We start from the raw sequence: 15,311 nt of genomic DNA on the forward strand, positions 1-15,311 counted from the left end.
TTGATTTGACAAAAATATAGTGACTTATTTTGTTATCTTCAACTGTTACTTAAATTTTACAGCATTATATAACTTATTCCATGTTTTTGTTTTCCTCTGTTTACGTTGTAAGCCTTTACCAGAGGAGAGATCATTTCTTTTAACATATCTTTCTGTGTCTCCCACATTGCCTAATACAGAAGTTACATGTAGAATTATGTCTTTGAGTCTATTTTGTAAATCAAAGCCAGGTCAAAATAAAAAGCAGTATTAAATTAGAGTTATTTTCTGCTTCTGAAAATATTTTTGACTAAAAATTTTATCTCAATAATTTATAACTTTTGTATTGTATTTTGTGTCCATTCTCTATCATCTGCTCTATCTTGTATTTGAGATTATATTTTCTCCCTGTTTATGAGAAATAGAAACAGTTGAATTGAATCAGAATAATTTATAAAAAATTCCTAAGCACTGAAAACATTTACATCAGTGTCTTCATTTCTTGTTCTCTGCTCTAGAAAAATCGTAGATTTCTTTGAGGCATTGTCTAAAATTTGGATTTTTAAACATTTCAGATGACTTTCTTAGATTTTTTTTTTTCAATAGGTATGGGAAAGTTGAGGCCACCCGCATATTGTTAGAGAAAGGAAAGTGCAATCCAAACCTTTTAAATGGACAACTTAGTTCTCCTCTTCATTTTGCTGCTGGAGGAGGACATGCTGAAATAGTACAGATTCTCCTGAACCATCCAGAAGTTGACAGAGTATGTTATTTTCCAGATTTTGTTTGTTTTTTAATGTTCAAACAGTGAATAACAAGTATTGACACTAAAGTGTTCAGCTGTACACTTGAGAGGTCAGCTGAAAAACAGAAGCAAATTTCACTTACTATATAAAATAAGTAATATTTATGTATACACTTTGCTTTTGTACTTTTTTTTAGTTGTAAAATATATCTCGCATAAAATTTAAAATTTACAATTTTAGCCATTTTTAAATGTACAGATACCAGTGGCATTAAGTACATTCACATTGTTCTGCAATCATCACCACCATCCATCTCCAGAATGTACATAAAATGTAACCTCTCTTCATTTTATATTGTATTTCCTCAGAAATATCTTTAAGAAGGAAAAAGATTTTCTACCCATTTTTTGGATTTTTGTATTAACAAGTATTTTGTAAAGGGAAAAATAATAACTTTAACAAAGCTTTGTTGTCTCTATAATCAGAACTTTTAAAAAACAATCATCACATTGATTAGGTCTTTGAGTCTTTCATCTTTGGTAGTTCATGTTTATTTTAAGTACAGCATGTACTAAGTATGGTTAATACTTGACAGTGATCTTTTTTATGAAACTTGGATTGATTAAATGATGCTTTCTCTTATTCATATATTTATAATGCCTTTTTTCTTTAACCTTTCTTTTTTTCCCATATTAATAGCACATAACAGACCAACAAGGAAGATCTCCTTTAAATATCTGTGAAGAAAACAAACAGAATAATTGGGAAGAAGCTGCAAAATTGTTGAAGGAAGCCATTAACAAACCAGTAAGAATTATCTTCATAAATACTAGTTAAAACCAACCATTGTATTTAAGTTGATAAGTACTAGAGGATCTGTGGCAAGTGTAGAATGAATGTGTAAATGGCTTCTTTACTGCTTTTATAAAACCTCATGGTTAAACTTCATAGATATTAAATTTATTATCATCTCTAATATTTAGACATTTATTCTTGCATAAATCAATCGATAAATCTATCTCTCAGTCACTTAAAATTAGTCTAATTTCCAGTGTAATCCCTATACTTGATATACTTGAAAATTACAAATTGTACGTCTATTCATTAAAGCATCTCTCTCTACATAGGCCTTCTAAGCAATATTTTTATGTTTGTAAATAATAATACTACACATCATTTAGTAATTGAGTTTCAGCAGGTTACTTATCTATTACAGATTCATTTTCCTCAAGAAAGTGAATGGGTTAAAATTGGAGATTTCCTAGCTCTTTTATTCTGCCAATTCAGCCTGGCCTTTTCATCTAATTATGTCCAAAATAATTAGCAGTGACATTAAGATAGAGAATAATTAACAATTAGAAAAAACTGAGTTATGCCTGAAAGTTATAGTGACAATAAAACTATTATTCTAAAAATTGTTTGAAAACTGCAAATCAGATAAAAGAATTTATACCAACTGATAAAGGATAAAAGTTTGATACCAACAGGTATAACCCATATGTCTGAGCCTTTCCAGACATTTCCATCAATTAGACAATAAGTGTTTGTTGAGTATTTTTGTAAATTTACCACCATGAAATGCTGGTAAATTAAGTGATATGTGATAAATAATAAATACATGACTTCTGCCTTTAAAGAAAAGTACTCACACAAACATTCATACACATTTTGTCAAAACACTATTCCATGAGCAAGGAAAGATAAGTGGTACGGGTACCCTTATGTAACATATACTTCATTGCGATTTATTTTCTGATCATATAGTTAAAACACATTTTTATTTCTCACGTAATTTTCATATCTGAATGTATTAAGATAAGAGGAATTAGGGTACTTTTATCCAAACTAAACTGTCCTGGAAGTTGTTTGGAGGCATCAGTTACTTTCCATAATAAAAATGTATAGAGAATATCATTTTTCTCTGGGATTTTCTGAACTGGAGAAAAGAAACTAGCTTCAGGTCCATTGTTCCATAACTTTTATCTGCAAATTCTTCTATCACAGATTCCTATTAGGACAAATTATTGCTGGTACACATTTCTGCATTATAATTTGTGGCCCACCGAACACATGAAGTATTTGACTAACACCAGTTTTAGTTAACCAAGTCTATCTCTCATATGATATATATACATTGTACATTAATGACTTTAAAACGCCCTCTTAGAAGATTCTGAAGTTGAATTTTTTTTTTAAAGCATTAGTTTCTCAAACTTACTTGACCATGAACTATCCAGAGGAAAACATGTTAGAAAATATAATCAAAGTAAACTTTTTTTTAAATATTGCCAGAAGATTCTCACTTGAAGCAGTTTTTCTGATATTTTCTATATTAGAAAGCTATGATAAAGCAAATGAAGTTGAAATTAAAGCATTTTGTTGGATTGGGATATATAATTTCTAACCAGGTTGCATAATTTATTATAATTTTTTGTCCTAGTATGAAAAAGTTAGAATATACAGAATGGATGGATCATACCGTTCTGTTGAACTGAAGCATGGAAATAATACCACAGTGCAACAGATAATGGAAGGAATGCGTCTCTCTCAAGAAACACAGCAGTATTTCACTATTTGGATCTGTTCAGAAAATCTCAGTAAGAAACTTATTATTCTGTTGTATAAACCTGATTATTCCTTTTTGAGAGTGCGTTGGTAAACTTAAGTATAGGATCAGTTATTAATGACTTTTAAATTTTCAAGTGCTACAATGCTCTTTTTTTATATAAATTATGTTCAGACTGCTGAAACAGGTAAGCCTCTATTTCCTCACCACCCCCCTTTATTCATACAATTTTGAAGTGGTAAAACCCAAAACATTTTTTCTTTGGCAATAGAATTTGATTTGAATACCATTAAATACAGTGTACATCCAACTTACCCTTATTTTTAGTGCTTACTTCATCTCAAAATAATAAAACTGTTCTTTTTTTATACTAGTTTTCTATCAGATCTTTTTATTTAAAATTAATCTAATATCACTATAGATTTGTCTCTCAAAGTATTGCAAGTCCTTAAGGTATTTCACTGAGATTATTGTGGTTAGTTATGTAGTGATTTAACTGTATTTTTTTTAAACTCCAAATTCTACTGATTGTATCATAATGAAATAGGCTATCATGGAATTAAGGATCTAAATACATTTGATGAATTTTATTCATTATAAGAACTCTCAGAATTTTTATATTCTTAAAAACAAAAGCAATTAATTTCAAATTGGATAGTAATATTGAGTAAAGTCAATGTTGATTTAAATCTAGACCTTTAACTTATGTGTGTGTTAATACTTAAGTGCAGAGAGTTTAATATGAAGTTTCTATGTGTTGATATAATTGACTCACTTTTACATTATCATTTATAAAAGGAAATATGTTTTTCAGGCCTCCAACTCAAGCCTTATCATAAACCACTGCAACATGTTCGTGACTGGCCAGAAATACTTGCTGAATTGACTAATCTGGATCCCCAAAGGGAAACACCACAGCTTTTCCTGAGAAGAGATGTGAGACTTCCTTTGGAAGTTGAGAAAAAGGTTTGCTTCAAAATCTTATTTACAGTCATTTAAATGTTCAGGATCTACTGGGTTCCTGTTATAAGCACTAGAGGTAGAAATTGTGCTCTTTCCTTACAGAGGGTTTATTTCTATTTTTCTGTTCAATCCTCACATCACTATTGTAAGTGGTAGAGTTTGAGTCATTCTACTTACAAAGCCCCTGGTTGGTTTTTCCATGTCTACCTCCAATGTCTTAGAATAGAAAAGAAATGGAGAATCCATCCTAAAGAGAATTACCAGTCAGATGGGAAACAGATCATACAGAAAAAAATTTTAAGAGTAGAAAGGGAGTACAGTGTCAAAGAAACTCCAATAAAGGGCTAATTAGTTGTGTAAATTTCAAAGGCGCAAACATTGAACAGAATAAAAAATACATTTTGGATAGAGAAGATTATATTTACAAAGGGGACATAAAAAAGTTACTCTCAACAATTAATAGATAGCTGTTTTGACTCAGCAGAGAAGAATACAGATAGTAAAAAATGAGAATGAAGTTTACTTGTGATTTTTTAAAAAGTCTGTCCCCAAAAAGTATGTTTGGATTTGAATTACTGTAAATGTTAGAGGAGAGGTGAGATAATGCCATCTGAAGGATGAATAGACAGAGAAGAACCCTAAGGGAGATATTACAAGTTAAACTAGGTGATAGTCTAAATACAGTGGTAGCTGTGAATATTGGGAGGAAAGAAAAGCTCCAAGGTCCCGTAACTTTGGTGAAAAAATATATATACAATGCATTTCCTCATTCTTTCTTCAAGGAAATATTAAATGGACAAGATTAAGCAAATTTCAGCAAATGAAAATTTCAATGACCTTGTCCAAACTTGGTACAGTTTTGGGCCTGACTATTCTTAGTATCCCTCTTATCAAACTAAAAGTAGATTTGATCCTCTCAGCCAAATATGCTGGGAGTTACATATAATTTGCAGGAAGTCTACCAAAAGCAAAGATCTTGATTACACAAAAAACGTTTTAGAATCACATAAATATAATGAAGGAAAAAAAAAACACATGATTATCTCAGTTGACACAGGAAAGGCATTTGACAAAATCCAACACCCTTTCATGATAAAACTCTCAGAAAACTAGGAATAAATGGTAATTTCTTCAATATGATAAATGGCATTTATGAAAACCCACAGCTAACATACTCAATAGAAAGACTGAAAAATTTCCTCTTAAGATCAGGAGCAAGACAAGAATGCTCCCTTTCACTACTGCTGTTGAACATAGAAGTTCTCACCAGAGCAATTAGCTGCCACCACCCCTGGCAAAAAAAAAAAAAAGAAGAAAGAAAAGGCATCTAAATTGGAAGGGAAAAAGTAAAACTGTCTGTTTTACATGATCCTATATATAGGAAATTCCAAAGAATCCACAAGAAAGCTACTAGAGCTTAAAGTTGCATGGTACAAAGTCAACACACAAAGATCAGTTGTTACATACCAGCAATGGGGAGGGTATAGCTCAGTGGTAGAATGCATGCTTAGCATGCATGAGGTCCTGGGTTCAATCCCCAGTACTTCCATTAAAATAAGTAAATAAAACCTAATTATCTCCCTCACCCCAAAATAAATAAATGAATAAATATATACCAGCAACAAACATTACAAAAAAAGGAAATTAAGAAATCCATTAAAATAGCTTCTAAAAGAATAAAATACCTCAGAATAAACTGAACAAAAGAAATGTAAGACTTGTAAACTGAAAATTACAAAAACATTGCTGAAGGAAATTAAAGGAGACCTAAGTAGCTGAAAAGACATCCCATGTTCAAGGATTATTCAAGAATTGTTCAAGGATAAGATTTAATGTTAAGATATCAATGCAAGCTAAGTGATCTACCGATACAACACAGTTTCCTGACAATAGACTTATAATGGGAAGGGCAATCCCCAGAGGGCCTTGAATAGCCAAACAATCTTGAAAAAGAAGAATAAAGTTGAGGGATTCACATTTCCCAATTTCTTACTTACTACAAAGACACAGTAATCCAAACAATATGATATTAGTATAATGATAGACACAGACCAGTGGAATACAATTAAGAGTCCTGAAATAAACACATATATCAATGCCAACTGCTTTTTGACAAGGATGCTAAGTTCATGCATTGAAGAAAGAATAGTCTCTTCAGCAGATGATACTGGGACAACTGGAAATTCACATGCAAAATTATGAGACTGGACCCTGATCTTAACACTTACATACAAAGATTAACTGAATGTATCAACAATCTAAATATTAAAGCTGAAATCATAAAACTCTTAGAACAAAAAATATCATGACCTTAGATTTGGCCGTGGAGTTTTAGATATGATACCAAAAACATGAGTGACAAAAGAAAAAACAGATAAGTTGGACTTCATCAAAATTAAAAACATTTGTAAATCAAGGGACATTATCAAGAAAAAAAAAAGACAACCTACAGAATGGGAGAAAATATTTGCAAGTCATATATCTGGTAAGTGTTTACTATCCAAAATATATTAAGAACTACAACTCAACAACAAAAAGACAACCCAATTAAATTGGGTAAAGGACTTAAGTAACATATCTCCAATAAAGATATACAAGTAGCCAACAAACACATGAGAAGACGCTCAACATAGTAAGTCATTAAGGAAATGCAAATCAAAACACCGTGAGAAACCGCTTCACATCTACTAGGATGACTATAATAATAAACTTTTGTAAAGGAGAATGATGAGCGTTGATGAGGATGTAGAGAAATTGGAACCCTGTACATTTCAGGTGGGAGTGTAACTTTGGACAGCCACTGTGGAAAATAGTTGAGTGGTTCTTCAAAAAGTTAGACATAGAAATACCATATGATCCAGCAATTGCAATCCTAGGTATATACCTGAAGAAAATAAGAACTCAAACATATACCTGTATGCCAACTTTCATAACAGCATTATTCACAATAACGAAAATAGTGGACAAAAACTAAGTATTTATCAATAGATAAATGGATAAAGAAAATGTAGTATATACATACAATGGACTATTATTCAGCCATAAAGAGGAGTGGAGTTCTGATACCTGTCATAAAATGGATGAATGCTGAAAACATGCTAAGTAAAATAAACTAGACACAAAAGGACAAATATTGTATGATTCTACTTATGTTAAATAAACAGGCAAATTAATAAAGTATATTAGTGGTTGCCACAGGTGTGGTGGTGAGGAGAGAATGAGGACTTAATGGTTACAGAGTTTCTTTCGGGTGATGAAAATGTTGTGGGAATGGTGGTGATGGTTCACAATGTTTCGAACGTAATTAATGCCACTAAATTGTACACCTAAGTGATTAAAATGATAATTTTTCTGTTACACAGTTCTTAAACTATATTAGGTCTATGAAATCTATCAATAATCTAAGTATACTCAGTCTGTCTTCCTTCTCCACCTAAGTAATATTTTAAAAGTTGGCTGGGAGCAAAGGCAATAATACTACTACTTGGATATTAGATTAATTGCTTATTACAAATAATGTAAAGTGGGCTCAAGTGAAAAAGAAGCAAGGCTTAGTGAGTACTTAAGGTAAATTAGAATATGATGATCATCTGATAAAGTGGTTGTGCTCTTTACTCATTGTGAAATTGAAAAGTACCTATTTGTACCATCTGAAACACAGAAGAATTGCATTTTTTGATTAGGATTATTCTTTTAGGATGAAAAGAGCCTGCTTTCATTTAAAAAGAACAATTGTTGACTGATATGCATTGAACACACTATTAGGAATTATAACTATTCTCTACTCAAACTCTTCAAATTCACTAAGTCAATTTTTATTAGAAAAATGTTTTCTTTCATTTTTTCCTCAACATTTATTTTGAGAATTAAAAACCCATAGGAAAGTTGAAAAAGTAATAAAAGTCACACCTTATACCATTCATTAAATTCAGTAATTCTTAACATTTTTACTACATTTACGTCATCTTTCCTCTTTGTGAACCATTTAAAATTGAGCTACAGACATCATGGTACTTCCTCCCTATATATTCTAACATGCATCTTCTAAGAACAAGGATGTACCTACGTACTACAATACCATTTCAACCTAATAAAATTAATATTTTCATAATACCATCTACTATCAGTCCCATATTCAGATTGCCCCCAACTTTTCAAATTCTCTTCTAACTCCCATCCTTAGGATCTAGTCAAGGTTCATGCTTTGTATTTGACTGCTATCTCTTGTCTCTTTTAATCTAGAACAATCCCCTTTTTCCCTGTGAAATTTTGTTTCAATTTTTTTAATATTATATGGAGTACTATATGATTTTAGTTAGTATGTCAAGAATAATTTTTATCATAAGGAATTTGGGTCATTTTGAATCATATTTGGAAATGCTTTAAGTATTCATTCAGAAACTCTATAATTAGTGATTTTTTCCAAGTAGAAGTATATTCTGTAGGTTAGCATTTTTCAATCTTTGTTAATCTTATCAGATAAAGTGAAACTTTAAAGTTTTTAAAACTTAAAAAAACTTGTGTGCTCCTTTAGTGTTATTTGAAAGTGCAAAGTATTTTTTAGTCGAATAAAAAATGTTAAGCTTTTTTCAAACTTCATGTACCTTCTGGGAATTGACACACTTCCTTTTCTCTATTTTGGAGTTCACTACTATATTGTGTGAAGCATAGAAAATAGAAAAATGTTTGAGGAATATAAAGAATTTAAGTGAAATTGTGCTACAAATTATCCATACTTATATCGATAAACTGATTATAATTTTAGTGGACTGTAAATCAGAGGTTAGCAAACTGTGGCCTGTTGCCATATATGACCTGTTGCCTATTTTTATATATCCTGGAAGCTGTTAATGATTGAGAAAATTCAAAAGAATATTATTTCATGTCATGTGAACATTTTATGAAGTTCAGTTTTCAGTATCAATATAAAAAGTTTTAGTAGAAGTGTACCACACCAATTTGTTGATGTATTGTCTTTGGCTGCTTTTGTGCTACAATAGCAGAGTTTAGTAGTTTCGACAGAAACTATATGACTCACAAAGCTTAAAATATTACTGACTTGGTGTTAACAGAAAAAATGTGTCAGCCTCTGCTCTAAAGCAGTAACAGCTCATTTATATGGAAATATGTAGCTTTTGCTTTTCTGTATTAGTGATAGTTGTACATTTGTAACAGGAAATTGTGGCCTAATAACCAAATTATACTTTTTTTTTTAAGATTGAAGACCCATTAGCTATTCTTATTCTCTTTGATGAAGCCAGATATAATTTATTGAAGGGCTTTTACACAGCTCCTGATGCTAAACTGATAACACTGGCAAGTCTACTGTTGCAAATAGTTTATGGAAATTATGAGAGTAAGAAACACAAGCAAGGTTTCCTAAAGTAAGTATTTAATACAATTTGTGGTCCTGTGCTACACTGAAGATTCAGTTTAACCAAGAACATTTAGAAATATGTTATAAAGAAATATTTAGACAATGCTTTGGATTTAAATATAAGGCATGGAATGGGGGGTGGGAAACTACGGTAAAGCATTCTTTAAGTTATACTCTCTCCAGTTATTTTTCTTACATTTGACTATAGTTTGATATGCCTTATACTTGTTAACTTTATCTTTCTTTACTATATGCTTTATTTAAATAAGTTTACTAAAAACCTGACTTGGATAAGTAGCAGAAAAAAAATGTTAAGGCAGATGCATTTCAGAATCTCACCACAAAAACTAGTTCATGTTTCATGTTGAGAGAAAATACTGAGGTTTTAGCACATTTAAAGTTTGTTTATTGTAGTTTTCAATTTTCAAAAATATTTTGTGGTTTCTGAAACAAGAAATATTTCTCTAAACTGAACAATGTTAGGATGGTGACTTTACTTAAAATGCTTAGAGTTCTCTGATATTTTACAATACAGTATTTTTCAGTTCAAAAATCATGCCATTTTATATCTAAGTGATTACATTACTTAAGCTACTAAAGATGATTTATTTAAAAGATGTTGGCATATTTGCTTACAGTGAAGAAAATCTAAAATCCATTGTACCCATTACCAAACTGAAAAGTAAGGCACCTCACTGGACAAACCGAATACTTCATGAATACAAGGTAAGCTGTTAAATAAAAAGACGTTTTATAGCCTATTTGAAATTTTGTTAGTATTAATATGTTTTAAACAAAACTATATTAAATTTATAGTCCTGAAATAAAAAGTGGATCTTCTAGTTTGCATGCCTGAAAAGGAAAGTAGCAAGATATTTTTCTTTTTAATAATGTAGAATCTTTTACTGAATACCTTCTATATGCTGGATACTGTGAAAACATGAAATAATTATTATCTATTCATGAGGCACTTAAAAATGTAATAGACTAGACAGACAATATTTTTAGACCTTGATATTTTTTCCTTTCTTTTTTTAATGTAAGATCTCAAAAGAGAAATTGCTCTTGGGACAGTGTGGAACAATTTTATTCTTCTTTGGGGTAACCTTGATTTTAGAAACTGCTTAGTTGACCTTTTTGGATTATCAAAGGGACATTTTCCTTTCACATCTCTTTATTTTACTTTATTTGTTTTTAGAATCTTAGTACAAGTGAAGGTGTCAGTAAAGAAATGCATCACCTTCAGCGCATGTTCTTACAGAACTGTTGGGAAATTCCTACATATGGAGCAGCTTTTTTCACAGGACAGATATTTACAAAGGCAAGCCCCAGTAATCATAAAGTCATCCCTGTGTACGTAGGCGTGAATATAAAAGGACTTCATCTTCTCAACATGGAAACTAAGGTAGATTTTCAGCTGTTTCTGACTAGTCACATTATATAATATTTAAAATAACAGTAATAGCCTACATGAAAACTCTAGAAATGACATAAATAGAGGACTGTTCATTATAATTTCATTTATAATGGCAAAGAATAGGGGGTGAAAATGAAATGATTATCAATAGGGAGTTAACATGTTAATTATAGTACCTTTCCACATTGAAATACCTTGTAGCCATATAGAAGAATGAAGCATATTTTTGTGTAGGATGATCTCTAAGGTATATTTGGAGAAAAAAACAGATGCTGAACCATATGTAAATGCTACCATTAATATAAAAATGGGTGGAAATGGGTATTTATCCAAAGAAAACAAAAACACTAACTCAACAAGATATATGCACCTCCATGTTCATTGCAACATATTTACAGTGACCAAGATATCAAAACAACTTAAATGTCCATCAGTGGATGAATAAAGAAAATGTGATAGATACACACACACACACACACACACACACACACACACACACACACACACACAGAGGAATATTATTCAGCCACTAAAAAGAATGAAGTCTTACCATTTGCAACAACATGGGTGGACTTTGAGGGTATTATGCTATGTGAAATAAGTCAAAGACAAATACCATATAATCTCTCTTATATGTGGAATCTTTAAAAAACAAACAAATAAACAAACAAAAAAACAGAAACAAGCTCATAGATGCAAAGAACAGATTGGTTGCCAGAGGCAGGTAGTTGGGAGGTAGGCGAAATGGGTGAAGGGAGTCAAAAGGTACAAACTTATAGCTGTAAAATAAATAAGTCACAGGGATATACTATAGAGCATGGAGACCATAGTTAATATAACTGTAATGCATATTTAAAAGTTGCTAAGAAAGTAGATCTTAAAATTATTCATCACAAGAAAAATTACTTTGTTAACTACATATGCTGATGAATGTTGAGGATACTTACTGAAGTGATCATTTTGCAGTATATACAAATGTTGAATCATACTGTTATCTAATATATAATATATATGTCAATTATACCTCAAAATTGGGGGAAGTGAAGACTACATTTACATAAATACATATTGCTTTTCTATGCATAAGAAGTCTCTTAAAGCCTTTAGAGGGGGGAACCATGTAACTGGAAATAAGAGAAGGGACATTTTTCATTATATAGCATTTTGCAACTTAAAAAAAATTAAACTGTGACTATATTACCTATTTTAAAAATAAATTAGATTTAAGTGGAAAAATACAGAATTAAAAAAGGAAATATATTTGACAACAGATGGTTCATTTTGAAAATGAGAATTAGTTGTAAGAATATTTTGCAGGGCAGGATGAAATGTGCATGGGATTGTGAATACCTGTTAGAACACTTCAAGCTTTTCAATAAAAGGCTTATTACTGTATTGTGTTCCTTTATCTAGCCAAAGTCACTATAATAAAAGTATGGGATTATCAATTACTTTTAGCATATTTAACACATTTCACAGGATGAACAACTTTCTAGTTAGTAATAGGAAGCTAATAAAACTCTATTTTATTCATTCAGATTTGTCTAGAATAGACCATTTTCCAAATCAGTTAAAGTAATAACTAAGTTTATGCATTTAAAAAAGCATTTTAATTAGAAAATTTTACCATAAATCTAATTTTTATTTTCATCGTTTTTGTAACTATATTATGTTATCACATAACTTCTGAAAGTAACCCATAGTTTAGTCATTTCTTGATAACTCAGTATCATCATTATGGGCAGAAGATATTTAATCATGCTGTTGGATATGCCTGTGAATGGAGATAAAGAATATGCAGGGACATAGGGCATACTTCAGTAATTGACTTTGAACTTGATTTTTTGAAGTCTCTGGTATCAGCTTGCATTTGAGTCATTTGCTTATCATTTTCTATTTAGACTCTTTTACTCACAAAAAAAAATAGGCTGTTCTTATTATCTTGTAACCACTTTTTCTATTCCTATTGTACTGTTTGTCAAAGGAAATGAAGGAGAAATTCCCCTCGTCATTTCAAGAAGTTTTTCCTCTGCTGTTTCAGAGCATTTTATACCTATATCTGCAAATTCTTCTTCATTAAGTGGATGGTGCTATTGTGGGGTGTTAACACTGAACCTTTTCTCTAAACTGTGTTTTATTTTATTTTATTTTATTTTATTTTTTTTTTAATATTTTATTTATTTTTTGTTGTATTATTTAATTATTTTATTTTGGCAGGGTGGAGGGAGGTAATTAGGTTTATTTATTTTTAGAGGAGATACTGAGACTTGAACCCAGAACCTCCTGCATGCTAAGCATGTGCTCTACCACTTGGGCTATACCCTCCCCCCTCTAAACTGTATTTTATGTTTGACTTTTGGTAGCATTCCAAGTTTAGGCAACAATAAAAAGTTTTATATAGTATTCAAATGATGGTTCAGTAATACAACATTTCATATTAAGAATAATACTCTAAGTCCAGGAGTTGAGTAAGTGAGATAGCAGTAGCAGGCAGAGGATGATAATATTACTAAGAGTCTGCTTTTTTCTGGATAAGATGTTCAGTTTATAGAAATATAAATAGAACTGCCATCATTGTGTATATAAAAAGGTAATTGAAACCAAGGGTAACGATGTTTTCTGTCCACATAATCATTACCTAGTACTCTGTAACTGATAAATTTCTGGCACCTATAAAAGCTCTAAGATAAATACATTTTGAAACCATCAAAGATGGAAACAATCAGCTTGTCCTCAGTTGTTTTTGATTGACCAGGATCTGCTAGGGTTGAATTTGACAAGCTTGCTTAATATCTTCATCTGCAAAAATGCCTTCATTTGCATTAAAACTCTACATAGGGTATACTAGCCTCAGAGATTAAATCTCAGGAAAAACCATAGAATACAGCTGTGTGTGTGGGGTGTGTGTGTGTGTGTGTGTTTAATCTCAGTTACTTCTACGTTCTATATTTTGTTTCTCTTTGGAATAATGAAAGTTGCCCATGAGAAAATACAGCTCAGCCAGTTCCATATGCTCACCAGAGTTCTATATTTTGTTTCTCTTTGGAATAATGAAAGTTGCCCATGAGAAAATACAGCTCAGCCAGTTCCATATGCTCACCAGAGACTTGTCTGTTTGCTTACATACAATGCAGACACTTTTGAATACAGCAAAAGGAACTGTTTTTTATATGCAGAAAGTAAAAACTTGTAATACACTTAATTTTCTTGAAAATCACTGATAGAATGGACATCTTCCCCTGCCTGCCCCCTTAGCATTGGTTAAGGTTAAGGTATACAGTGTATACACTTACATAATTCAAAATGATTACCACATGGCATTAGCTAGCACCTCTATCACTAAATTACAATTTCTTTTTTCTGTTGAGAACTTTTAAGATCTAGTTTCTTAGCAACTGTCAAACATATAACATTACTAACTATAATCACCATGTCCCACATTAGATCCCGAGAACTTATTCATCTTATAGCTGAAAGTTTGTACTACTTTGACCAACATCTCCTTGAATCCCTCACCCACCAGCCCCTGGGAACCACCATTCTACTCTGTTTCTATGAGTTTGGCTTTTTTAGATTGCACATATAAGTGATATCCTATGGTATTTGTCTTTCTTTGCCTGACTTTTTTCACTTAGCATGTGCCCTCAAGTTCCATTCATGTTGTTGCAAATGACAGGATTTCCTTACTTCTCATGGCTGAGTAATATTCCTGTGTGCACATTTGTGTCTGTGTGTATGTATGTGCACTTGTGCATGCATATATACATATAAATAGCACAGAATGGGCATCTTTAAAATTTTTTATCATTCTGATACAAAGAACATCATTGCTCAAGGAAGTTTCCTGACAGTCTACCATATATATGGCTCTGACTGCAGGCTGTATGAAGTTAGTGTGGGCTCTCTGAACAGGTTTTCTTTTAACTTTCAAAACCACTTATGTTTTAGACCTGACTAGATAAGTGTAGATAGTAAGAGAAGATACATGTTTTTAATAAATATTTCAATATAACGATTTCTAATTATGTTGCAGGCTTTACTCATCAGTCTTAAGTATGGCTGTTTTATGTGGCAGTTGGGAGAGGCTGATACATGTTTTCAGATCCACAGTATGGAAAATAAAATGAGCTTTATAGTACACACAAAACAGGTAAGTACCTAATCAATTATTCTGGACTTCTAGTCGTAAACTCTACTGTATTAGTAATGTTCTTTCTTTCTTTTTTTTTTTAATGACAATCCATTTTACTTCAAGGAAAACCT

The 15,311-nt window shown here is 31.3% G+C and overlaps 2 protein-coding genes across 8 annotated transcripts in view; one reads left to right on the forward strand and one right to left on the reverse strand.

Moving 5' to 3' along the window:
* ANKIB1 (ankyrin repeat and IBR domain containing 1) overlaps window positions 1-15,311 on the reverse strand; it is a 206,799-nt gene that overhangs the window by 142,360 nt on the left and 49,128 nt on the right. The gene's annotated exons all lie outside the window — the stretch shown is intronic.
* KRIT1 (KRIT1 ankyrin repeat containing) overlaps window positions 1-15,311 on the forward strand; it is a 32,233-nt gene that overhangs the window by 16,302 nt on the left and 620 nt on the right. For 6 of the 7 annotated variants that reach the window (XM_031454877.2, XM_064487582.1, XM_064487579.1 and 3 more), the window contains 8 exons: window positions 586-742; window positions 1,425-1,532; window positions 3,166-3,322; window positions 4,106-4,257; window positions 9,472-9,638; window positions 10,270-10,357; window positions 10,830-11,036; window positions 15,082-15,198. In XM_031454877.2, the coding sequence (XP_031310737.1) occupies window positions 586-742; window positions 1,425-1,532; window positions 3,166-3,322; window positions 4,106-4,257; window positions 9,472-9,638; window positions 10,270-10,357; window positions 10,830-11,036; window positions 15,082-15,198 (1,153 nt within the window). The remainder of the gene's footprint in view (window positions 1-585; window positions 743-1,424; window positions 1,533-3,165; window positions 3,323-4,105; window positions 4,258-9,471; window positions 9,639-10,269; window positions 10,358-10,829; window positions 11,037-15,081; window positions 15,199-15,311) is intronic. The other variant, XM_064487583.1, reaches the window with a different exon arrangement.

The sequence above is a fragment of the Camelus dromedarius genome, chromosome 7, assembly GCF_036321535.1.
Source record: "Camelus dromedarius isolate mCamDro1 chromosome 7, mCamDro1.pat, whole genome shotgun sequence".
In the NCBI taxonomy this organism is placed as follows: Eukaryota; Metazoa; Chordata; class Mammalia; order Artiodactyla; family Camelidae; genus Camelus; species Camelus dromedarius.